The following is a 26,404-nucleotide window of genomic DNA, read 5'->3' as shown; positions in this document are numbered from 1 at the left end:
GCTCAGGAGGTGTTGCATCCCTTTTTAGAAAAGGTGCCGGCTGAGCTGAGTGTCTGCAGCTCATACCTATTCTCTGGGAAGGGTTTGTGTAGTCAGAGTGGTTGAGACACTGGGTCTGTGTCTTCAGTAACTCATAAGTAACTTGCACTTTATGTAAAACTAATTACTGTGCTTCCAGTCTCAGACCTGACACTTGCACACAAAGATGACTACTGGTACGTGTAACTGGGGGCTTTTACTGAATCGAGGTTTTGAAAAATCTCTGATATACGTGGCTGATCTCACCAGAACTTTGAGGTTAAGCTTCAAGTAATTTGTGCTTCTTGGGAGTGGTGGTTCATTAAACTGAATAAATAAGTAGCCATGTTAATTTTTATTTTTTAAATTAGCGATGGCTGCATGTTAAACCACACTGTGGGTTAGAACATGTCCGATGAAACCCATTGCCATGGCTGACACATCACAGCCTTCCTTCTCCACAGAGGCTGGTGATGGTTGCATGAGAAATGAGAAGGGAATGGCACAGATTCATCTGGGTCTTGTTGCAATATACTTCTGATGAGTGGAGGAGTTCTGGAATTGGAGGACAACTTTGCTCAGGGTTACAAGTCGCTTTATCATGCGTGCGACTGGCTGCTTTTAAAATGTGACATGTTATGAAGTTGGCGTAAATCCCAGAGTCTGCTGAATTACTTTTTGGTGATTTGATGTCTGGCAATTTGTACTTGGTTTTTCTGCAGCACCTCCAAGTCTGTAGCAGTACAGACCCAAGCAGACATTAATAAAGTAGCCTCACCTCACACCTACATCACAGCTTGTGAAGTATCCTTGCACAGAGACAGAGAAAACCCCGGGCACAAATGTGGGCTGTGAATTGCTGCTGGACACTTCTGAGAGCTCTAAGATCTGTTCTGACCCTTCAGCGTCATCCTGCTTGACCTGTGATGTCGTAGTTTTCTCAGGAGGGGTTTGTACCAGTCCTAGAGCTTTTCAGCAAACCTGAACTTTGTCTGGTGGCCTCAAAGATGATGATGCTATTGAAGTATCCTGTCCTGTAAAAATCCATATGGGTGGCATCCCGTTTGAAAGGTGAGGTCTTCAGAGTGGGAGGGGGAGCCCGCTTCCATGCTGAGGTTTCACAGTGCCAAAATATGAACATCTTGTCGCTTTTAAATAATGTGTGGGGTCTGACTGAAATATTGGGTTTCGTGTTTAATCAGTATTAATATGATAACAGGAATGTGACAACTGAAGCGAACACAAAGAGATTATCTTCTTAGCCAAATGCATCCATTAGCTAGGAAATATAGGTTTCTATTAAATGAAGCAGACAGATGGGCTATCGGAGGTGACTGAGAACAGGAGGGGGAGGAGGCAAAGAGGTGAAAGTTGAGGTTTAGAAAATCTCTGTAAAAATAAAAACAAACCATCCGTCTTGGCGGTTGGCGGTTTACCCTCCCGTTGCACTTTAGGGATGGTGCTCCGATTCCTATCGAGAACATTATGCTGAAACTTAATCTAACAGAGCACTTACTCCTGCCAAACTCCAGCTCAGCAACGACTCCGCTCCCTCGGGCAGAAGCAGCCAACAGGGCTTCAAACACGGGACAGTGTTGTGCCATCTTCAGGGAAATCGCTCCTAGATCCCAAGGGAAGGCAGAGGGACAGAGCCTGTCCCTGTAATTGGTTTCTTTTTTCCCTTTTTGGTAGAGTGTTGGGGGAACAAAATCATGTTCCAGCATTTCAGGGCAGTTGTCAAAGTAAATTATTCGTCTGTGTGTCTGCCGGTATGTTAGTCTCCATCTAATAACTGATGATGTTTATAACCAGTGTTTGAAACCAAGATTATAACAGTATAAATAATTTTAGATAATGCAGATAACAAGAAGAAAATAACATAATTAAAAGAATTTTACAAGATGGGCAATTCACTAAGATGGAGTAACACAATACATTAAAAAAATAATAATCTGTAGCAATGCAAACATGACACTGGTGACAGGAAACATCTGTCTTGCCATCCATCCCCTGGACTGGCTACAGCCTCACATCTCCACTGCCAGCCCCAGGAGCTGTGTGTGTTCTGTTGCATGAGTAAGTGTCAGACCCTCAGCATTAAGAGCAGTGGGGCTCTGTCCTGAGGTTGGGTGTCCTTGTTTGGGAGTTTGGTTTTGTTTTTGTATCTATATATGTTTTACTTGGGAGGGGAAAGGACAAACCTTGAAGGAACCATGTAGGATGGTGTTGCCTAGGAAGAGTGGAATGTCTGTGAGCAGACTGAAGTTCAGCTTTTAAAAGTTGTTCCTAATAATCGTAATAGTTGTTCTAATTACTGTGGAAGCAATTCTGCATGTGAGCACTCAGAGTCTGTTTGGCTGCAAACAGTTTTTCGTTTGTCACTGGCTCTTATCTTCCATCCCATTTTGATTTTGCTGCCTGTGATTATTCCCCCCGTGGATTTTGAAGAAGATGCCAAACTTCCTTTGGCCAGGCTTTGTTTGGAGTTTTGGATTTGATGATGGTGGGGAGATAGGAAAGGAAAAAACATGTGGCAGGAGAGAGAAGCAGCATCCCTCTCTGGGTGGAAGTTCCAGGCTTCATGCAGAGATTCATAAACGAATTTTACATTCTTTTGCTTAAACTCACTGTCTTTGCCTGCATTATTTCAGCTTGATCTTCCTCTTGGGCCTCAAGTGTTAACAAAAATGTGACATGTGGAAGTCTGAGGGGGACTCTTCTTGCCCCTTTACACTTGGCCCACTGTCCATCTCTGTAAGCCAGTGCCAAGTTAACAGTGACCATTCACTTGAGCACAAACTGTATGTTCTTATGGTATCTGGATCCAAGATGCTTTTAGAAATAGAGACTTTTAATGCAGATTGGTTTTGTATTTCCCCACAATGTCCCTTATTGATGTGCATTGATTGATTTATTTTTTCCCCTTCCCCAACAGGTGGTAGCTAAAGAGGAGGAGATGATGATCTTGAAGGAAATGTGTAGAGGCAGGGGGTGGATGCTGGTCTCCTGTGGTAGCAGAGGGAGGGCTGTGGCAAGGCCCTGTTCCCAGCAAGAAATGGGGAGCTGTCTGTGCCTTCATGGGGGGTGTGCAGGAGTCGCGGAGCCATTTTTCAGACCTCTCTGTCATTCCTGCTTGGGAACCTGACACATGGGCTCTCTTTCTTGTGTGTGTTGTTTTTTAGGAGGGAGGGAGGTGACTGAACGGCTAGCCCCTTGACAGGGCAGTTTTAAAACATTCATAAAACTTTTATTGGGCTGCCACCCCTCCAGATAAATATTTTCTGAGTTTATGGGCTTATTTTAAGGATTGAAGCTTAATAGCAGCTTTGTAGCCTTATCCGTCCCCGAAATAGCCTTTTGGCAAACCCCATCTCTGGAGGCTGCCATGCTTTTCTAGGTCTTTGGAGTTTCTTCATTGCTGAATTATTACCCTTTTGCCTCCTTCCAGCTTTGTATGACTAAATGGGACCAACTGTTAAACGAGGCTTTCCCCTTCCCCCAGCCTTGCTGAGAGCTGAAAGCTGATCCAGTGTACCGTATTTGGTCATCATGAAAGGAGGAAGATTGCAGTAGTTATAAATTTATTTCCTTGATTAAATTGACTTTTAGACCTGTTTTATTCACTTTTGTTATCAATCTTTTCTTAATGTTGTGTGTGACTTTTAAGACGGTTCCAGGCTGGTGGCATTTCAGAGATGCAGTGGTGTTTTTCAGGCACTTTCTTGATGTGCCTCCACAAATATAAAAGCTTTACAGCACGTCTCAGCATTCAGTGGTGAAACCAGTGGGCTTGCAGCCAAGGCTGTACAAAGGAATGCAGTGTGCACTGCTCAGAGGAAGATGGAGCTGCAGTTTGAACATCCGTGCCGTTCGATTTTGCTGTGTTGTGTCCAAAGAGGCTTCATGGATTTCAGCACGGGCTTTTCCTCAACATTGACCCAAGACACCACGTGCATTTTGGCTGCTTGTGGGAGAGCAGGATATGATTGTGTTCCAGGTCCTGGAAAGCGAATGTTTTTCGCACCTGGACCAGTAATTTATCTTACTGGCTCTTTGGAGCTCCCCCGTTTTCTTACCAGACAGAGTTGTAACATCTAGAAGAAACCCAAACTATTTGTTTTTTCATTTGCTCAGTTGCATATAATATTATGACTCTGCTTTCTTTCAATCACCGGCTTCCTGACCAGCAAACTTCTGGCATAAGGGATTGTATGTGAAATCCTTTGTCTTGTCCCAAGTTTTTCGGGGAGGTGAAGCTTTTCTGTGCAGTGCAGAGTAGAGTGCAGGAACCCCCTTTCTGGTATGTGTGAGTGCCAGTCCCTCAGACACACTCAGAGAAGACCATGGGGTAGGAAGTGACCTAAAAGTTGGATTCAAAGGTTTTTGTGTAAAACTAGACTATAGAAGTGGCTAAGATAAAATAGGTGCTTCAAGACAACAGAAGAGACTATAATAAACTTCAACTCCCTTAAGAGGCTTGCTTGGTCCTAACAGATTTTGAAAAACAATTAGCCCTGTTTGCTGTATTTTGGGTGAGGTTGACAAATCTTACATAGTCGGGGAACTCCCTTTTCCAGGCCAGTCACAGTTCAGCAATGCATTTGCTGGCTTGTTTGGTTTTTCCCCCTAAAAATAGAAATATCTATTTTGGTACAAAACAATACCCTGAGAGTTTTGTTTCTATATTTCCATGCCTTCTGGTTTTGATGTCAGCACATCTTGGGGCTTGTTCTAAAAATGGATAATAATCATGGCTTTCTGGGCATCTAGATCCTCACTCCTCACAGCCACCTAATTTGTTGCTTAGTTGAAGAAGGATTGTTTTTCTGTAAACATTACACTGATAATTAAAGAATGGGGAAAAAGGAGTGAAAAAGTATTATATTTGATGTTAAAACTCAAACAGTTTAGATGCTTGAGCAACTCATGGTACTCTGTGCCTGTCTTGGTACAAGGCAAGGAGGTTTTGCAGAAGACTCTTGAGCTCTGGCAACGTACGTGTTGTGTGCAGAGTTCTAGTTGGGCATAATTCTGCCCAGAGCTGGACAGTTTGAATTTTGGTAAGTTCAGATGTGAATTATATGGCTGTATTTGTTATGTAAGGATGAGTGTAATGGAGAGGAACTGGTCTTTCACTGATATTTTGTAGTGGCAGTCCTCCTGCTAATGCCTCAATGTTTTGCAAGCAGATGGAGTGTATCCTTTTCTACCCCAGTGCACGTAGGTACCACTTGTGTTCCAAAGCCATGGAGCAGAGCCCTAGAGAGATCCAGTAAACTGCCAGCATGTTTATGGACGTGCAGTGAAGAGAGCTCTCAAGTTTTTCTTTACCACTCCTGGAGCACTTTTGCAGTGTGTTTTGATATTTAGTTATCAGGTCAGCCAGCAGCATGTTGGTTTTGACTGTTGATGAATTATTTTTGGTTTAATTGTTTGTCGTAATGGAGTGTTTTGATCCACTGTGTTCGTTCTCAGATGGGGATTGTTCTTCAGAAGAAAGCTGGTGGCCTAATTTGAGACTTGCATAACAGTTTGGGAAGGTAACTGAAAATGTACTTTCAGAAAAGATCTTGGATTGAGATGTTCATTGGAGGATCTAATAATTCTCCTTAACTTCTAAAGTTTTATAGCTGGAAGACGTAAAAAGATAATGTTTTTAGCAAATATATTTTTTCATTTTTCATTCTCTCCTCCTGGTACCTCCTGAACTTGTTGTTGGGACAAGACTTTCCCATTTCAAAGCACTTGATACATATCAATGTTCCTTGATTCTGCCACGGTTGCACAAGCTGTTCTCCTTTACCATTAGTGACAGTCGATCTTTGGCTGTATATGGTGAGTGTACCTTACAGAACTGTGGGAAGGAAGATGCTCTGTGGGCTGTGTCCTTTATGACTTTTGATGTAATGGCAGTAGCAGCTGTTGGCTTATGTCACTTGCTATTTTGTTATTCCTTTTTTCAGCTCAGGTTTAGAGGAAACAGAAAAGGCAGTGGCAAGGTTTCATCTTCCTTGTGAACAATTTTCAAGAAAGATATTGGAATTGTGAATGCACACATCCCAGAGATTCTTCCAGACTCTTTCCCAAAATAACAGATAAAAGATAGAAAACTTCTCTTTCAGTGTAAATTACAGGAAAAAATGGATACAGATAGCTGTGAATTACTCTATCAAGCTACTGTGGGCCAAAACCACTTATGAGGTTGCTGGTACAGAAATTGGTGGTAAACAATATTCTTAATTTTCTAGGAAATGCAAAGGAGTGAGAACTGGGTGTTTTACCAGTAACCATGGAGACCCACAGCCTAGGCAAGTTGAGAGATACTTCTGATAGTTACTTGACTTTTGAACTCTGTATCTACGTTTTCTTTTGATGTGGTTTAAATTTTACGTTGATGAATAGTTAATGCTTAAGGATGTCATTCACCTTCAACATGACTCTCTTTGCTGGTGTATGGATGGATCAAGCACTGTAGTTCTGCTGGGAAAATATGAACTGCAAACATGAATTCATGCTCTGGAAGCAGAAATAATGAAACAATGAACAAATACGGCTTTAGAGGCAAAAATACAAGTCTCAAGTTCTGTTGTAAAATAATTAGCCTTCTGTGGTAGGCATGGAGACCATAGAAAAAGGACAGGAGCTGCTCAGTTGCCTGTGATTTGACTTAAAGTTTATGACCTTGAGTAATGTGCCTGCTCGACCGCACTTAACAAAAGCATATTTGATGAAATGTTGAACTCATGAATTACATCTCCAAGAAAAGCCTTTTTTTAACATTTGTAAAATCAGAAATAAATCAAGATCTTCAGACCTCAGCAGAGTTGGTTAAATGTGAAATTAAAAGGAACAGGTTGTTTCATCAACAATGACACTTTGTAAAGTTAAGTCATACGTAGCTTTTCTTCAGTTTAAAAAAAAAGGCTGTGTGTCACAAGGTATTGTATAAAGAATTGTGACATTATTAACCCTGTTTCGTGAGGAACCTGAGACAGATTAAATAATGCAAGGAACTGATGGAAGGCAAACAAGCAGAGCTGCCCAGGCCTGGCTTTCTTTATCTCCTACCCAGTGTCTATCCATTTGGGCTGTAATAGCTTGTGAGCAAGTTGTGTTGCAGCTTTGGAGCTTCTGTAAGGCAGGGCTTGTTCTGCTGTCTTTCTTGGTATGAGCAACAGTTATTGGTTCAATTGTATTCTCATTTCAACCATGGAGTATCTGGAGTTACTCCCAATTTACGCTTACAAAACAGGTCGAGTCCAGTTTACATACGAGGGAATGAGTGTGCTGTCCCTGCTGTGCACAGCAGCAAGCACTGGTGTCCCTTGCAGGGGCTTGCATGGCATCAGAAAGGCTGGTCTTCTCTCTTCTACTGCCTGGTGAGTTTTATCTGTCTGCTCCAGTAGTACATCAGAATTATTTGCTGTTTTGTGGGGTTGTTTCAGGAGTTGGGTGCTACTGCACTGAAACAACAGTAGGAAGTGTTTCCGTTGTTGCACTAGGTGTTGTGGTCACTGTATAACAATGAAAGTACAATTTTTGTTTTCTTGGAGGTCTTTTACCTTTATTTTCCCCCTTTTAGAGGATCAGATGCTAATGCAATGTGTAAAACGTTTCTGTTGAAAACCTGACATTTCTCTGGAAAGCTGGATAGGCTTTTAGGTCACAAGTTTGAAACGCACAATGACTCTGAACATTAGCTTTTTGCTTTATGTCCCTGGAACTTCTGAAGAGAGACTTGCATTTCTTGGCATTGGTCAAGTAGTCTGGTCTTCATAGACTTGCCATCTGTAGTGGCTTTGTGCTAAGTGTTCCCCCAGGGCACCATCTTATGTTTTAATTCGCAGTTTCGGTTGCTGATGTATGGGCTCTTCTGTTAAATAACTTGTGTTTTCTCTGCCATTAATGCCTACATACTTTACTTGATTTGTCTTGCATACAAAGTGTTTTCCCCCTGTTGTGCTTGGAACTGGTTTGTAATAGTGTTACTGTTGCACAATTCTGACTGGAAGTTACAACTTTATCAACAAACACAAAGTGCTTGTTCTGTTTGAAAACTTGTGTTTTCCACTCATCACAAACTATTTATCTGTGACATGTGCTGGGTTTGTCTTTTAAATAAAACAAACCTCTATTTCATACATGCTGTGTGCTAGGAATTACTGAAGATTCACTGGTACGTGGAGCACTTACTGCTGTGAACACAAGTGAAGAGCTTCTGTAAACAATTGATTCAAGATTTCAAAATAACACAAGTGCTGAGAAAACTATTGCACTCAACTCTACTGTCACATTTCCATGGATTAATGAATCGCTGTTTGTTATCTCGGTGATAGTAACTGTCTGAATGCTCAAACCCATCACAAATGTGCTCTAAATTCATAACCTTAGATCTCTCTTTAAATCCCAGTGAAGATGTTCTGTCGCGCATGATGTGCCGAGGAGTGTATTTGCGGTTACCGAAGCTCAGCAATAGGCACTAACTTGCCTCTGTGTCTGAGCTCTAAAATGACAAATGGCTGAAAAATACATCCTTTGTGCCAAGATCAGGGATTTCTGCCTGTGATCATAGAGTTGTTTAAAGCAATTCAAGGAAATATTCAGATGTTGGCTGGAGAATACGTTAATTCTTCTCAGTGCTGACTATTCCGCCAGTCTGTGACTCTGCTTTTGTCACTGTGCTTGGAGGTTCCCAGTCTCCTTGTGCTTTCTGGTCTTCCTGCATCTCTTACTTCACCCCTGCTTCACTTGCTCACTGCTTCTTTGGTGAAAACCCCTATAAAACCAAAGATAATTCTCTGGCTGTTGTATCCTTTCCTTAGGCGTACCTGCTAGTGACACTGATACAGTTGAACTTGTGGATTTGGTGGTTGTACTTTCTATGAAGCACATTGAACCTATTCTATTTAAATAGGTAGTCTTGAAATTAATGAATTCTTTCATTAATGTGTCCTTGTGAAGTTATAGCCCCAAAATTGCAGAAGCTTACTGAGTTCTGAAATGCAATCTGGCCAGGTCTGGCTTGGGAAGGCTGGATGCTCATGCAGTGTACATGGCACTGATGTATACTGGATACTGTTAGGGGTTTTTAAAAATTCGTGGTGCATTCTGCGTGCAAAACCATACCCATAAACACTCACACACTGTGTATATTGCGGCTGCACATCTTCAGCTTGTGTGGTATGATGTACACACTCATGTGCACGCCCACACACTAAACCTTTGCAGGTCAAAAAGTGAGGATAAACTTTTGAACCCAGCTGCTTCCAAATTAAGTACATGTGCAGGGACCACCAGAGCTGGGGTAACTGTATTCCAGAAAAGCGCCGGACACTGACACCCACGTATTGTACTGCAGGAGACTTCTTGTTCTTCCTTCAGCGCCTGAAGGATGATGCCTTGAAAACACGCTGTCCTCTTTGCCCTTTCCTTGTCACCAGAAAGGACAGGGAGCAGTTTGGTGACTTCTCCCTTCGTTATGGAAATGGGACTGATACAGTAATCAGGATGCTACATATGGAGCTTTTTAAATTACTGCTCTTCAGTCTTTTGTTAGCCTTCATTATTCCTGAAGGTTTTTTTCCAGTCATAAAAATGACATTTTTAATATGCAGAATTAAAAAAAGGCAATATGAAGAACACGTTTTTGTCAATAAGCTTTTACCTTTTAAACCAGTTATCTTAGTTTTCTGCTCTAGGTATTTTAATTGAAGATTAACTACTGTTAAAGAGTATACAAATTTAGGTAGTATATATTTGGAGTAGTAAAATAGGAATGAATAAAAGGGGGAATAGAGTGGCCTGTCCATTATAATTTTAGATTGCAGAGCACAAACTAACCTTCATTAGAAGTCAGCACAGCCGCCTGCGAGGTGGTTCTGATGTTAAGGGTTTTTTTGTCTTTTTTGCCCTTTTTTTTTTGTTCCAATGAAATGCACTAAAAGTGTACTTTGGTGTTACAAGTTGAGCAGGCCTCACCCAGGCGTTTGTTTTATTTCTGCTGCCTTTTTTTTAATAAAACATCGCCAGGCTGAAGCTGATGTGTGTGTATATGAAACAAAATCCTGAGAGGAATTGCTATGTCCTTTGTAATGGTGACTTACAGCAGAAATGATTGTGTGCTCCTTGCTCGGGATCTCATCCCGCTTCAGGAAATAAAACTGGTTTGTTCCTTCTTGCAAACCAATCATTTATCCTTGTACCTGGAGCAGAATTTGGGTGCCACAGGGGCTGTCTGCAGTGCGTGTGCTTATGACACAGAGGTTGACTTTTTCTTGTTTGCTTCAGAGGGAGTTGAAGATGCTGCTTGATTCTAATCACCTGCATGTCTCTTGGGTCAAGGGCAAACTACCTGGTTTCCTTCCAAAGAGTTAGGCTCTTATCTTCCCCATAGTATCCCATAGTTCTTCCAAAGGGTAAAAGGATAGCTCGAAGGGAGTGTATCTGGTGGACTGTGTAAAGATTCATATTGTTTTTTCTCCTCAAGACTTCAGTTTTAGCAGCACAAATATTAATATAAACTCACTGTAGATCCAGAGCCTTGATGAACTGTGTGTAAAACACACTTTAGAGTTCCTTCGTCATCAACATGCAGGCTGAGGGAGTGCTGCTGCTTCCATTTTGATCTGTGAAGACTGAAACAGCTCAATGAATTAGGGCAGTGGGATTGGCATGTTAACCTGTGTGGAGATGTGTTTCCTGGCTGGACAACTTCCTTCTTCCTTGTGTGCTACCTGAGCTAGTTCTACTCCATGCTGCTGTCTTTCAAAGGAGATCATGACCTGATATTGTGGTGCACTGCAGACTTCCTTCTCCAGTGTCTGCTGGTAAGGAAGGAAACTGGCTAAGAGAGGACCTCAGGCTTGACTTAAGGTGGGATAATAGTCTCTGTGTTGTGAGCTTTGTGTAGGCAAAATGGTCATCATCTAGGGCTGGGCCCTTCATCTGTGATATTTTCCCAGTCCTCCTCTTTTCTTGGGTTGGTGTGGTTTTTATTGCTCCTGTTGTTTTCTCCCTCCTTGTAAGGAAAGAGGGTTTGAACCACAGATTTACCATGATTCTGCTGCAAAATCAGTAACAGCTGTTGGAATTGTAAATGGCTTCTTGGTTGCCGTCACAGAACCTGCAGTTGATCAGCTCTGCTGTGAGCAATAAGTGGAGACATCAGGACCACGGAGGCTAACTAGAGAGTAAGGGTGGAGGGAATTAAAACCCTGAGGCAGGGGTCTAAGTGGAGAACACAGGCACAGATGGGTATTGGAAGGGACACTGTTTCCTTTTATTCAATGTCTTTTTGGATGCTGTGAAGTGCAAAGGTGACTGGAGCAGTATCATAATGGGAGGTAGGAGGAAGATGTAGAAGTTTCAGGAAAAATGTAATTTGAATGTGAATTTGTTTTATTTCTTATTCTCTCCACCCTCTCCTGCAAAAATCTGGTGTTCTAGTGAAACTCGGTGTGCCAGAAATATTCCATGCTTTGATATAGTCGCTCACAAGTCATTTAGGTTGGTAGGGTAAACTATATTCCTGTGCTGTCTTTGAGTAAGTTAGGATACCATAAACACTGATATGTTAGTATAAAGCCAATGTTTAACAATTATTTGTCAAGAAAAGTAAAACTTGTGATGTAAGAACTTCTGCTCCTAAGACTGTACGAGAACCCAAACTTAATGAAATCAACAGTCGTCACACAAGATGCTGCCTTTTTGGTTTTGGTAATTGGGCCAATTTATTTTTAACTTGCTTGTGTGTTTTGGCTGGTTGTGCTACATCTTCTGTAATCTAATTTTTTTCTCCTTCAGTTCTGCCTTCTGCTGCAGTCCCCAGAAACACCAACTTCATTTGGGAGGGTAGGATTTTTTTTGCAATGCAAGTCAAAGTGAGTTGGTGTGTTGGAAATGTGTAGTGACTCTTTAATCGAGGTCATCAGCCCACAGAGCAGGGTTGGCTGTCATAACACCCTGAAATGCTAGTAGTGAACACTCTCCCTATCTCTGCTGGATTCAGACCCAGACACTCAAACCAATTGGCAGTGGGAATCCTATGAGTTAGCTTGCTGTAATTCATTCTCTGCCAGGCAGTCTCCTGGTATCAGGGCACTTGTTATTTCTGCTTCTGAGCCTTGTGAATTGCCTGCATCTTATTTCTGAACAATATCAGCACCTGGAAACTTCAGAAAGGTGCAAAAAGGCTTTTTTGGGGATGGCTCAGGAAAGCTAATCGCCTTCAACCTTGAATATTATCTGCTGCCCGTGGACTCGGACAGAGGCTGTACCTGTATTGTCTGATGTTTTACTTGACTAGGTTTTAGAACAACCTGTGCCCCAGGAATAGTGCAATGAGGAAGGAAACCCAGCCCTTGGGTGCTTGCCTAGAAAAATGGAAGTATTGCTGTGGCACGGAGAGGTATTAAGTTCTTAATACGTGCTGGGTCTGTGTCAGTGTATCTCTGCAGCTTGTGCTATCTCATTTAAAGACTGACAGTGTGCTGGCCTCTTTAGTAACATGTTGCTGTTTGACTTTGTCAGTGTTGCTGTTATTTGGAGCCTGAGTACTGTAAAGTAATTGTTAGAAAACATTAACTTTGGATTCAGAGGTTGATTTCTGATCTCTGTGATTACTGGGAAAAAACAGGAAAAGATTGAAGCCTTGATTTTGGGAAGGGGAATATAGATAAGCTATGCCTTTTAAAATAATTCTTATGTTCATTTAAAATGCTTTTATTTAGAGGGTGGGCTAATGACTTTTCATTCTTGACACCAACGATACTGAAGCAGCTTACATTCTGCAGATCTTCCTTTCCCACTTTCCAAAATCAGTGGCTAACTTATTTTTATTAGAATGTTTTAAAATAGTAGTAGCTAAATAACACAAAGAGAATCAATTATGGCTCAGTGTTCAACCAGCATGGGCTGAATGGGGAAAAGCAGAGTGTCTTAATTAAAGGTAATGCGGGAAACTCCGTTTTCACTGCTAGAGGATTGGTGGGTGACTAAGAAATGTATAGACTTGAGGGGGTTTTATTTTTTAAATAAAAAACAGATACATGTCTTCATCCTTTGCTGGCTTGTTGACTCAATTTACTTGGATGGAATTTTTCAGCATTTAAAACAAATTAAAATTCATGAAATCATTTCTGCTTAAAGGCACAAGCTCTCATAGATAGAACAGTTAAGACTTCTAACTGGTTACATATGCAAATACTGGTTTGGATATGTAAATTTTGTACTCCTTTAAAAAAAACATACAGATGAAAAGTTTGAATAGTTGGGATACAGTAGGTGTTACCTGTGACAAGGCAAATACTGTGCTTGAATAGCTATCTGCTTTAGGATTGCTCTGCCTCTCTGTACTGCTCCCTGCAAAAGCAGCACTTTGTAGGGCAGATGTGAAGAAAACATGATGGCAGGGGGCAGCGAGGTGGTTTGTAAAGCTGATAGTGTGCTGCCTTGGACAGCATCCGTGACTTCTTGGTGCTTGTGGAGAGACTTTCTCAGCTTTGCTGTAGTGATCCACCTGTGTTCTTAAACTCTCGGGGTTTGATGTTTCTGCGCTTGTTCGGTGTGACCCTGTTTGGGAGGGGGAGGTGTCGTTTTGTCCAGGGTGCGTGTGTACTAGATTAAGATCAGCATTGTTTTACTCTATGGGTAAACTCAGCATGTGAAGTTTTTTAATTGTTTTCATAATTGTGGCCAGTTGCTCTGGTGCAGCAGTGTGAGCTCTTTCAGGGGCGTTTCGTCGCTGTGGCAGGCTTTACCACGAGGCTTCAATTTCTGCTTTCCTGGAATTTCCTTTAAAATGTGGCTTTGGGAAGGTAGGTGAGCAGTCAGTGGGTGTCAACAGAAAACAACAACCATTTCAGGTGAAAGGGCATGTTCTTGTTCAAATACATTGTTTCAAGGATATTCCAGATGATGTCATGTAGCTCAGGATTTGTTTAGGAAGCTCGTTTCTCCATTGCTGTAGTACTGTGCTGCATTGGTGGTCAGAGACATGCCAGCTCTGGCTGGCTTCTTTTCCCTCTGCAAGGAAAGTCCAGAAAGGAGGAACAGGGTGAGGTGTCTGTAGCTGTACCTGTCCATATGTGTGTGTGTCACAGAGAACTAAATCTCTGCTGGAAGGTAAAATGGTTCAGTTTAAAAAAAAAAAAAGTAAAATAGGCAAATTGGGAAGCAAAACAGGAATATGTTCCTCTCAATGGTCCTTGCTCAAGGCTTATTTGTACCATGATGGACTTCCAGTGAAAGCTGTGTTCATATCTTGCAGAAGGGAGTTTTAAGAATTCTGGAATAGCTGAGAATGAGTTTTGTCACGTGGACCAGAAAATTAGTGTTGAAAGTTTAACCAGACTCTGAGTGTCCCGTAACTTTAACTGGAGAACATACAGTGCCTGCAAAGCCAAACCCAGCCAGTCTTGTCCCTCAGGTGGCCTCTTCTGTACTTTCTATTCCATGACCCTTGCTTTTCTCATGCAGCCTGCCTCCCATTTGACTGATATACACCTGTGAACAGCATTTCAATCTGGGAACCTCACCAGGGGGAACATGTGTCCCATGAAGCTGCTGCATCTGTGGGTGTTTGCATGCTCCACTACACTCCTCACCAGTTCATGTGTGCTGTTGTTCTTGGCAGGCTGGGAAGGACATTGGGTGGGAAATACTCTGTGGAACTGTGCTAACCTGAAGAGCCATTTTAGGGAAGAAGTATATGAATAATAAAGGAGGAAGAACTGGCAAACATTTGGTAAAACAAAATCATACAAGTTTCTAGCATCTTTTTTCTGTGTAAAGACACAGAGAAGGAATTTATAGGTTATTAAAAGACTCAAAACTTCGTAGTGACCTAACATTCTCATACTGTTTCTTCTTCTCCACCTCCTACAACATTTTATTTCCCTTGTAATAATTAGTTTGAACTTTCATCTGTTTCTGTGGATCAAGTAATTTCTCATACAACTTCAGGATTTTTTTATATGCTTTAAATCTTTCTTCTAAATAATGTTTTTTTCATAACAAAAAAAAGCCATGAATACATTATAATTTCAATTTTCATGGTGTGTGAAAGATTTGTGCACTAGGTCTTTATTGTTTTTGAAGAATTCATCACCCTAGTTAAGAAGCTTAATATAAATTAAAGAAGGTATTAAGGAACATTAAGACATCAAAATGTGGAGCGTTCTTTTCCTTTCGATTGCTCCAAATGCAAACAAGTTGAATAAAATGCAATCAAAGGGCCTGTTTGGAGAACATTGAGTGGCTTTACAGCTGTGCTGTAGAGAACCTCTGGTAAGAGCATAATTCAAATAAAAAGGCCTTTCTTTCCTCCTCCTAATTCTCTTTGTTGTGGTGACAACAGAGTACAAGCCCGATAAAAATTTAATCACCTTATCTTTTTAAAGCAAATTGCATATTTGTTTACACACAATATACATAACATAAAAAAGAGAAAGCTGCTATCCAATCCCCCTCCCCCTTCTAATCGCATTAAAGGCCCTTGCCTAGAAGTTTTAAGGAAAAAAAAAATAAAAATTAAATGTTTTATTCTTTATTCTGAAGTCCCATTGTTCAGGATTGCTTTATAAAGGCAGCCCAGGGGAAGATGAATATCGCCAAACTTAAACTCTGGACCAGTGCTGAGCAGCAGATGCCTGGGATACGTCAGCGGAGTTGGTCCGGCTTAACTGGCTTCTGTGGTGCCTACTCCACATCAAGAGTTGCAGGCGAGATGGGAGGATTACAGCCAGGCCTGTGGATCGAGCACTTTGATTTGAAGCTGCTTTGTAATGAATTGCCTTTGATTCTGTGTCAGATCCACCAACCTGAACTTTTTCCGCAGGGTATGTGTTTCTGAAAGGCTGCTGGAGGAGAGATTGTCTCCTGGTACCGTTTCTGCTCTTCTCTCTTCACCAGGCTGATGAAATTTTAGTCCCTTAAATTGAATTCAAAACATTTTCAGGGGTTTCCACTCACCTTAGCACACAGAGCCTGAGGGTTGTTTGTTTTGTCTATTTGCCATTTTCTAGGTACTGGGATACTGCCAGTAGTTCAGAAGTAGCTTCTGGGGTGTAGCTGAGCAGCTCTGGCCTGGGAACACCCTCGGTGGACAGGAATTTAGTCCCAGCCTGATATGCTCTGGGTTTAAAGTTATGAAAGGTCCTATGCTTAGTGCTCAACATGAGCTGTTTTTACATACATAGCAGTACTCTTTGGGATGTCTTCATGAATTTTTGCCCCTCATGATTTGCAGATCTAATCGGTGAGTATTGCCACCGTAGTAAAATGTGTGCAAGTCTGTCCAATGCAACAGTCTTCATGGACTCTCCCAAACTGTATTCATCATGTTGATGTCTGTGCATTTCTTTCCATCTCTCCCCTTCTGGGAGAGTGCTGCTCATAGGTCCAGTGACAGTAATTGCGATTTTAAGACCCTGTTCTGTCTTTGACTGTTTTGAATAGTCTTGGGTATTTCATGTTGACCTGCCTGTATTTTTTTTCTATTGTTGAATTGTAACAAGAGCCTGTCTACATCCCCAGGCTTCCAACTACATTGTGTATATTTGTATTAATTATTTGATGCCCTTATTAGTTTCATTGTTTTTTCACAGTTACTCCTGTTGTGCTGGGTATTTCCCATGCACTCAGCTTTTGCTTCACAAAGCTTGAAGAAGAATATGGAGACTAAAAGCATCAGTAGGTTAAGTATAACCAGCTTTTGCATTTCTTCTTCCCAGGAGAGTTTCCTCTCCCTGCTGATATGCTGGGAGGATGAACGTAGTGCTTAGACATCAGTTCCTTGACTGCATAGACCTTGAGTGTCCACCAAGTGAAAAAGGGTTTATGAATAATAACTGGTAGGATACATCAGCAGCCATAATTTCAGCCTCGTTAAAGTACTGTAAGTGCAGGTATAGCTTGTGCAGATATTACTTTGAAAATCCTTTCTTTTAGGCTAATGTTGAATTTGAGGACAAAAAGATTACCTTAGTGGTTCTTGCAGCTCTACAAGTTGATCCATTGTAATGTGTGTACACTTAATTTGTGTAGCCTAGGCAGTGGTGCCCTGGAGTGCCCCATGTAACTTGTAATGAAGTCTCTGGATACAGAAACAAAAAGTTGTATAGAGCGTAAAAATCATAGTTATATTGTGGGACTGCAAAATATAAACTCATCTTTTCTAGGAACTGTCCCAGGGCAGCTTAGCCAACGAACTGTTGTGGCACACAGCCTGATGGCAGCTGGAATCTATGTTGGCTGGTAAAACGAGGTCAGGTTTGGTACTTTCAACCTATTTCTATGACAGCGTGGCCAACTACCCAAGAAGTTAAGATCTCAACTGTGTGACTTCAGTTTAGAGCTGTTATTTGGGGATGAAAGGTATGTTGGGTAAGGGTGCGTTTTTTGGGAAAGTGTCAAGTGCAGAAGTCTATCCTATTGCATGGCTTCAGATGACAGGTTCCATTTGTATGCAGTGTTCCTGTTACTGCATTTTATTTTTGGAAAGAAGAATAAAGGTTAAAGTGTGGTTATGTAACATAAACTTGCTAAATGGGATAATATATCCTGATCATCTTGCTGGAAATTGGGAACTACAGAACTGAAGGAATGGTGTGCTCTCAATGCAGTGTGGTATGGTGGGTGTCCTTGGTGTACCTGGTAAGTTCAGGACTAGGAGGTGAGGAAGGGGACAGGCAAGGTGTGTATAGGGAAGTGTGTATATATATAGATAGATATAGATATATATATGTATAGGCATCGGTAGGTACAGTGTGGTCCGGGAGTCTGTGTTCCATTTAGCAATATGAAAAATCAGACTGAAAATCAAGACGCTGACTTCATGCAGAGGGTATGGCAGACTAATTAAAGGGAAAAAAAGTGCGTACTGACTGAACCTATAAAACTCTTCCTGACCTTGAGAAAACTCCCAGAGAGCTGTGGGAAACTCCGGTCTGTCCCCTCTGAACTTTTTTGTGTTGTTGTTTAAATATAGTAACTGCTTTTTTCTTAATTAAAAAGAAAAATTAGATGGCATTTCAAATTGTGTCCGTGGTGCCTTGGGGACCTATTACAGTACAAATTACCCTATAGTATTTATCGAGGTCTTGTTTACTATTGTGTGAAGTGAGGGTTACCAGTGTAAGGATGTAGGACAAGAAGGACCCTTCTTTGAAAGTCTGGCTCTGCACATGAAAGTGACGCCAGCAATTGGAAGCAATTTGTGGAATTGTTTGATTATATTAATTATGGCACCAGCAAACAGTGCTTGGGAAACAGTTTTGTTTTCTTGCATTCTTTCTTGATTGCTTGCAGCAAAAGCCAAGATACAGAATGTGCCTTTAAGGGCTGCCGGAGAGTGCAGTTCAAGCCATTGTGTAGAATTGGCAATGAGCTTGAAAGGGTTGTGTCCGGCTGGATGTGAGAGTTTTCCAAAAACAGCTTCAGCCTGAACTTCACCTAGGTCAGCTCTTGAATTAAAACAGCTTCTGTCTTCCTCATCAAGGAAGATTAGCTCTTTCCCTGCAAAGTGGGAGCCTGTAATGAAATCCACGTTATTTCCAGTAGTACCGCCTCTTATAATTACGTCTTTCAGTCCAAAAGCCTGTATAAACTTCACAAATTGATACACAAGACTCAATTCAGTTCACCACTGAACTGCAGGCTTCTCTGATGCGGTATGGGGCAGCTGTTCCCCAATTTATGGGAAAATGTTTTAGTAGTAAGGGTTTCCAAACAGAGTCTACCAAGCTGAGACTGTGGGAATGGCTCTGCTGAGGCAGGCTGGCTGTCACAGCGTTTGGTCAGGACATGGGGCAGTCTAGTTATGCTCAAAGTGGCTGGAAGATGATTGTTTTCTGGTGTCTGTCATCAAGTCATGAGTTAAGGATATTTTGTGTAGATCCCAAGTACTATGCTGAGGCATCGGTGTAATTCTTACTTGGAAAGAAGGAGTTTGCTTTTGTGTTTATCAGTTGTGTAAAAATTAGGGTTGGTCTACAAGGAGATACTAGATTATCTTGCTTTTCATTTGCAGTGTCTAGCATACAGTCTTTAAAATCACAACGTTTCATTAGCTTTTAAGGAGAAAGGACTATTTCTAAATATTGAAGAGATCGGTGGAGATGGATACGTGGAGGGAGGAAATCTGAAAAATAAAGTTGGAAAAGGAAATGGAGAGAAAACTCAATGGCAGAATAGCAGGTGGAATTGGGAGTCAGGGAACAAGGAGCTGGGCTTTAGGAGAGAGAGCAGAGACCACCCATGGAGAGCTTTTGAAAGAGCAGGGGAGCAGAAGACTACTAGGCAAAAATAACCCCCCAAAAAAGCAACAAAGCTGACAGAGGATGTTGATAAGGAATGCCAACGTACAGTGAAGGAGGATGTGAAGTGGGGAAGTTATGCTGAAGGTAAAGTAGGATCCAAGCTTGCAGGTGTAACATTTGAAATAAAAATGTGAATGGGTAAGAATCACAGCAGAGCTCTGTCACCCTGCTGCGGGAGCAGCCAGAGGAGAGCCCGTACTGTATCAGCTCTCCTCTTCCACCTGAAGCAGGAGGAGGGAAAACAAAGCAGAAGTGAAGCATGATGGTTAGGGACAGCTATGTGGTTTCTGTGTGTGCTGTGATCTGTGGATGGGTGCTTGTCACAAGGCTCTGCTGAGCCCTGTCCCAGGGAGGTCTGAGTAACAGCGGGAAGAAAGGAAACTAGAGAGACCTTAAAACTTGTACAGATGTGAGGATCTTTATGGGGCGGGGGGATTGATTTCTTATATTTAGATGCAAGAAGAGGTCCAGAATTTACAATCTGACCTTTCTGTAAGAAGATACTGAAATCTGCATGTTTCTTTGCAAACCTCTTATATGAGTGAAGGTAAAACTCAAGGCTGCAATGTGCTTAACAATATAAGGTACTACAGAACACTAAGCAGCTAGATTTTATTTGGGAAAATTGTGTCAAATACTGCATTTATCCTTTATTTTGTGCAAGTGAAACTTCTTAGTCTTGGAAAATATTTTTCCTCATGAGGTATTGCTTCTGATCTGAATTTGAAAATTCACTTTATTTTACTTTTATAAATGGCTCTGTCTGGATTAAATCTTTTAGACCATTCTGAGACAAAGGATATAATGTTAAGAATTTGTGTTCTTATTTCTTAATAATTAAGAATAGTTGAAACTAAAAGAATGATGTGGATTAAACTGGTTTGCAACTGTTGGGGTGTTTTTTCCCCCATCTAACCTGGGTTAGTGGATGCTACAAATACATTTTATGTAAGACCTGTCTGGGTGCTGCTTCTTACAGGTGTGGTTACGATGGCTGGGAATGAATTTGCTAAGCTTTCAGATATCTTATGCACCTCTGAGGGCTGCCCATTATATATTAATGTATAGGTTTTTCCCACTGTTGTATGCAAGGCATTTCTTAGAACTTTGAAGCTAAAGTGTTTTTTTAATACACGGACCTTTTCAATTTAATCCATTAACAACTTGGCAAAATAAAGTAATTGTCCAACAGAGGAAGAAAAAAAAATCTATTAACATTTGCTACAAATCCAAGTAGTGCAGGCAGCTCTTAATTAATGGAACAGATTTCTCACTATGTATTCAAGCTAACATAGCTATTGTTCAGGAGAGATTAGACCCTTAATGTAAGTAAGTTAAACTAGACCTCCATCTAAAAATATCCGTCATTTCAGCTATTAAAGGTCTGATGTCTTCTTCGGTGACAGATATATTTCCCTTCATTTCCTTGGGTTTGTAAAATGTGAAGTATGCCTTGTGTGTAACGCGAGAAATCCGCCGCGGTAGATGAAACCCCGATTGTGCCTCCCCGCCTGTCTGTCCCTCCCTGCCCGCTCCTTTGTGCTGCTCCCCGTCGCGGAGCTCTTCAGCCCTTAGACCTCCTGGCACCAGAGCAGAAAACCCCCAGATGCCGTTTGTGAGGGGACGATGCCAGCCACCTAATCTGTTTGCAGAGCGAGGGCCATGGGGTCCGATTGGGTAATTTAGATACCTTGTGAATTTCATAATACCTGAGCAGCCGCTGGCTGTCGGCCCGTCACTTCGCGGGTAGGAACTGCCACGTTCTTCCTGTTCTCCTGTAAACTTCTTACCTGCGATGCTGGATTTGCATCCAGGTGGGTGTTAGGGGCTGCAGGTGAGGTCTGTGCTCCCCTGTATGTGGCAGTCTGTGGTAGGGTGGAGGAGGTGAGGTTGCTCAGCTTTACATGCATTCTCCTCAGTACAGTTCCATGTACAGCGTATCCTCCTTTTTTTTTTTCCCTAAAAACAAAGCTTTTCCAAGGTGGGATTGCTTGTTTAAACACCTGAGATGATGCACCAGGTTTCAGATGAGTTGGGCAGTCCGAGTGCTGACTGGTGTCACCAGCAGGTTTTGAAGGTCACTTTATCCCTAGCAGTTGGTATTGCATCCTCTGGGCTGGGGGTCCCCCTGCTTTGCTGCTGCAGCTGGGCGTTGGTCTGGGATGAGAGACTGACCTGCCCAGGGGCATCCTAAATGATGAGGCTTTGTGGTACCAGCAGGGTACCTCACTCCACATACCCACACAGCAAAAATTTGGCTGCAATTTTAATGCCACATTTCCTCCCTTCCTTTCTCCTTTCTGCCAGTTAGCATTTTTTGGGAACTTAGAGTCTCACAAAGCCTACTAATGTAAATAGAAATGTTTTAGGGTTTGTTTGCTTTAATTAATTTAAAGCGTGTCTTTCTGAGAGGACTTAGTTAAACATCTTCCTTAAACAGTAATGTGCCAGTAGCAGCAATATTAGTAATAGTGATAAGACACAGAAAGGGAAACCAAACTAGAAAGCAAAATGAAAGGTTTCTTTGCCCAAAAAATAAGTAGTCTTCCTAGAAAAGAGAAGGGAACCCTGTTCAGGGACACTTAACAGTTAGGTTGGTCAAAATAGCAGAAAACACAAAATGTGAAATAAATCCTGCAAAGGTAGAGAGCAGAACTGCAGGAGATCACTCTTTCTGCTGTTTTTATTTTTTTCCTCTTCTTTGATCATTGCTTTTTTTGCTAGCAGCACCCAAGATCTTCTCAGAACTTTCTAAATGGAAAATAACTTGCTTTTTGTGTAATGATAAATTACTTCTGGTAATGAGGGTGGAGTGATTGTAAGGCTAATGATAGTAATGGGATTTATATGGAAGCATCCAATTAAAAAAAATCAAAACATCTGCATCAAACATGACTGTACAGTGTAATAAAACTGTATAATAATGGTATGGTCAGCACACACCATGGTATCTAGCTTGATTAATTGAACCTTATATGTGCAAAGATTGTCATTATCACACTTCTCACTCATTGAGGAAAAAATGTCTTGATTATTTTCACAATGAAACAATCATTCCTTTTTTTATTATTATTCTGCCAATGAAAAAGGAAAATAGTTTCTGCCTTGACTGTGAATACAAAATCTTGAACTATGCAAAATTGGTTCTGCTTGATGCTGGACTTCTGCAGCCTTGGTGTAAATTGTGGTTGCTGTACAGAATGTCTAGTTTGTCTCCTCTTGGTTTGTGGGGGTTTTTTTTAAAGAAAAAAGCAAGACACCTCTGTCCAAAAGCTTCCCCATGGCTGTGCTCTGGGATGTTATGGATGGTATACAACCTCTGGTTATGAAACAGTAGATCGGGGGTTTCCTGGGTTTGCTTCCATGCTTCCTGCCTTCCCTCTGCCGCACGGTGGGGATGCTGCTTGGAACAGATCGCTACCTGACACAGCAAGATGAGAAGGTGGGCTCTGGTGCCATGTCCCCCTGCAATCAGCTGTAAGTGCCCCTGGATGTGTCTGTGCTGGAGCAAAGCACCTGTGGCTGTAGACCTCCTGTCTCCAGTAAATCATAAGCATCTCAATCTTTTTGTCAGGCCGTGATATGAGAATCCACATCTGAATTTCAGTATGAGGGGAGAGAAGCTGATTAAGTGTTTGAGATAAGGTTATGTGACACCACAGGTTAAAAATACCTGAACTGAATTTGGCCAAGCGCCTGAGAACCACATTGCAGCACGTTCAGGTGGTGCTGAATGAGCTTCTGAGGGGTTTGCTGCCTTCTGCTTTAAGAAAGCAATTCTTCAGGAGCGGTGTTTTAGCAGCCACATATCTCTGGTTTTAAAAGGTTTCTTTGGACTTTAATCTCTTGCATTTCTTATTTAAAATGTAGCCAACACCTCAAGTTAAAAGAAAATGTAAAAGTGTAATAAACCCTTAGGAATAATAGTCCTTAGGAAGAAAAGGACAAAGATTTTTGTTTGGCACAAATGTCTGGAGAAAGACGAAAGTTAGATCCCCACTCAGGTTAATTCTACTTGCAGTGGCAGGTGTAACCTGTAATGAATATTGTGGTTTACCCAAAAAAAACTCCAAACAAATACAAAACTGGATTATTTGTTAAAATGCAGCAGTGTGCCTCTGGTGGGTCTGGGAAACAAGACATTTGAGAACCTTCTGACTCTGAGGACTCTGTGCAATTGTGGTAATGTACTGGTTGCTATTTTTCATTCACAGCTTATATATTTATAAATATTCTTCTTACCGATGAAAAGAAACTTCAGGAGATGAATGTAAATAGTAGGTGAGGTCTGCTGAATGAAAGGCCTGGACCAGGCAAGTTGGGCTGGCTTGTTTAGATTTTATTTTTTTTTGTCTGTATTTAATACTCTAAAAGGATGGGAAGGATACAGCCAGGATACTGCACTGTGTTTGGGGTATCACTTTTCTGAACTATGTTTGAAGGCTTCTCTTTTTCATGTGAGTTACCATATTCCAGAAACGTGACTTTCCTGATTCTGTCTTTGGTTGATTTCAGAAGTAAACTTGCCTATTCATTTTTTCCAGCTCTACTGAAATGTGATGTTGAGCATGTTTGTCATGTCTGGTGTTGTGTTTTGTTTTCTTTTTTTACAGATGGGCTGAAGCCAGACACCAAGGTGCTTCTCACCGTTGCCTCCAAGAAGAAATCTAAGGCAGGGAAGGGGGATACAACTAAAGAGGATGAAAGCAGCAAGAATGATTCTGCCCAACCTGTTACCATCTCTCTTCTCTTTAAAAGATACGTCTTTGACACACAGAAGAAAATGATCCAGTCCTGAGAAAGGGAGAGGCCTCTGATCCCACCTGAAAAGATGGGACTCTGAAATGAATTCAGGTGGAACCTGTTTCTTGTCTGAATGCATTAGACCTCTTCCTTCCTCCCAGACAGAGCCTGGAAGCTCCTGCTGACTGTGTGCCCCCTTCCCAAACCTCTGCCACCTGGCTTGTTCTATTACAATGTGCTTCTTACACAGTCTTTGTGGTGTGAATCCCTGCAGCATCTCAGAGAATGGGTGTGTTCAGTTGTGCATTCTCACAGCTGTGTTCTCCTGGAGAATTGTTTACAATTTTCTGTTGATTGAAAAGTTTGCCACTATTACTAATCTAAATCTAGTCAAGATGTGAATTTCATGCGACCCACACAGGGAAGCTGATTAGTCTAGCTTTACTACCCCGAGCAGAGTGGGGCACACAAAGCACATGATATAGTAGGTGAAACCTAAAATGGATGTTTCGCATTCCTTCAGCTGCAGCTGTGTAAGATGCTATCTGAGAGATGGTATGGATCTTTTTTATAAATACCATTTATATCTAGAAATGTTTTTCATATTAAACATAATGATGCGTGTAACTGAGAGTCTTAATTATTCTGTGTGCTGTTCCAAAGGTTCAGAACTGATCTTCAGTGACACTTTATGTAGCTTTTCTGAATTTCCTGCCCTTTCTGCAGTGAATCCTACTCTGGAATTGTTTTCTTTCTTTTGTAACCAAAATGGCTTTTGTGTGTGAAAGAAAAAGTTGCCTCTGGAAATAGTCAAGGGCTTTATTTCATTAAAATAACGACAGAAGATTGCAGCATAAGCCTTGGAAAATGAGTATCTCCAAGATGCTTTAGAAACCATTAGTTGTTTAATAGGGATTTCATGGCTGCTTTAGTTCTTCCTTTCAATTTCACGTCCTAGGCTGATAAAAAGGAGACTACTGGTAATATCCCTTTTTTCTTATTTACAAAGCATAGGACACCTTGACGTGCAAACTAGCGTTAATTCCACAGGTACAGAACCTGCAGTCTGCACCAGAAAGTGGACTCGGGCTTGGCAGCATGGAAAATGTTTGGTTCCTGATTTCCAGACAAGATACCTCTGCTTGTTGATGTTAAATAGCCTGTGACACAATCACCGAGGCCAGCCATAAGAGATGGCCACATGTGTAACATGTGCTAGTTGCACGTGGAAGTAAGTAACTGTAGTAGATTGCTACGCTCGTTAATCATATTATGAATAGCATTCAAAGTGTTATTAATCAAATAGCCATTAATGTCTGGGAATCCATGATGCTATTGTGATCCTGGGTTTGTGTGTCTTTTTAATTTCCAGGTAACCAAAGTGGACACAAATGGCAAAGCCAGATGCTACGTGGGGGATATTTACAGCTGGATAGTCGTGAGACAGGGCAAGTCTGGTGTCTAAACTTGGTGATGGTGCCCCTTTAAATCAGAACAGAATTAGTGCTTTGTGAAATAATCCCAAACAGTTTCTGCTGAGTGAGTCCCAGCAAAGCTTTAGCACATCCCTTAAGATTATGGGGTATGCTTTCAGTGTGATCCCAGAGGAATTAGGCAGGCAACTTCAGCTATGGCTTAATGTGGCTTGTGCTGCCAGCCTTGCTGGAAAATGTATCCTTCTGTAATGAAAAAAATGCATTTCACACCCCTGTCACCTCTCCTTCCCCATTTCTCTCCTCTTTCCAGACACCCCCAAAGGCAGTCTTTGGAAAGAATATTTATTATGTTATCTTTCTTTTAAGCCTTTATCAAATCCTGTTTTGTACCCTGCACTGTTACCTCTGCTTAAGATACTGCACTGATGGAAGCTAGAGAAACAGATGACATGGAAGGAATGCCATTATTACTATTCCATGTTAGTCTAAGAATTATTGGTATAAAAATCCTTCGTGTTTAAAAAGAAAAAAGTGAATTCTGTGTTTTATCTGTATAGTTGTAATGTCCTTGCCAAATTTTAAATGGGTCACTAAATTCTGCCAACTCTGCTTGGAGTTTTGGAAAGAAAAAGGCAGTCATCAGAATTGTCCTGCTGTTGGATATTCTTGGCTGCTCCAGAATTGTTAGCCTTGCTCTTACAGGTTTTGTCTTTCTCATTTCTGAGGCACTTTGAATAGCTGTGGAGAGGAGGCTGTCAGTGTAAATGTATTTTAGCAAAGCCCGATCTGATTAATGTTTTCCCCTCTGCGCTGTGGATTGCCCATAGCAGGATCAGTGAGTCTGTTGTTAAGGAGCTTGATTGATTTGAAGCATCACTAGTCCCAAATACT

The 26,404-nt window shown here is 41.5% G+C and overlaps 1 protein-coding gene across 1 annotated transcript in view; it reads left to right on the top strand.

Annotated features, from left to right (window-relative positions):
- EEFSEC (eukaryotic elongation factor, selenocysteine-tRNA specific) overlaps positions 1 to 24,887 on the top strand; it is a gene marked incomplete at its 5' end in the record, with an annotated part of 120,546 nt that extends 95,659 nt beyond the window's left edge. Inside the window, one exon of the mRNA XM_084269498.1 lies at positions 23,948 to 24,887. Coding sequence (XP_084125624.1) covers positions 23,948 to 24,132 — 185 coding nt within the window. The 3' untranslated portion in view covers positions 24,133 to 24,887. The remainder of the gene's footprint in view (positions 1 to 23,947) is intronic.
- Positions 24,888 to 26,404: the final 1,517 nt, after the last annotated feature.

The sequence above is a fragment of the Gallinula chloropus genome, assembly GCF_964237585.1.
Source record: "Gallinula chloropus genome assembly, chromosome: 12".
NCBI classification, from domain to species: Eukaryota; Metazoa; Chordata; class Aves; order Gruiformes; family Rallidae; genus Gallinula; species Gallinula chloropus.
The sequence above is the reverse complement of the archived record's forward strand: the minus strand, read 5'-3'. Positions and strand labels throughout refer to the sequence as shown.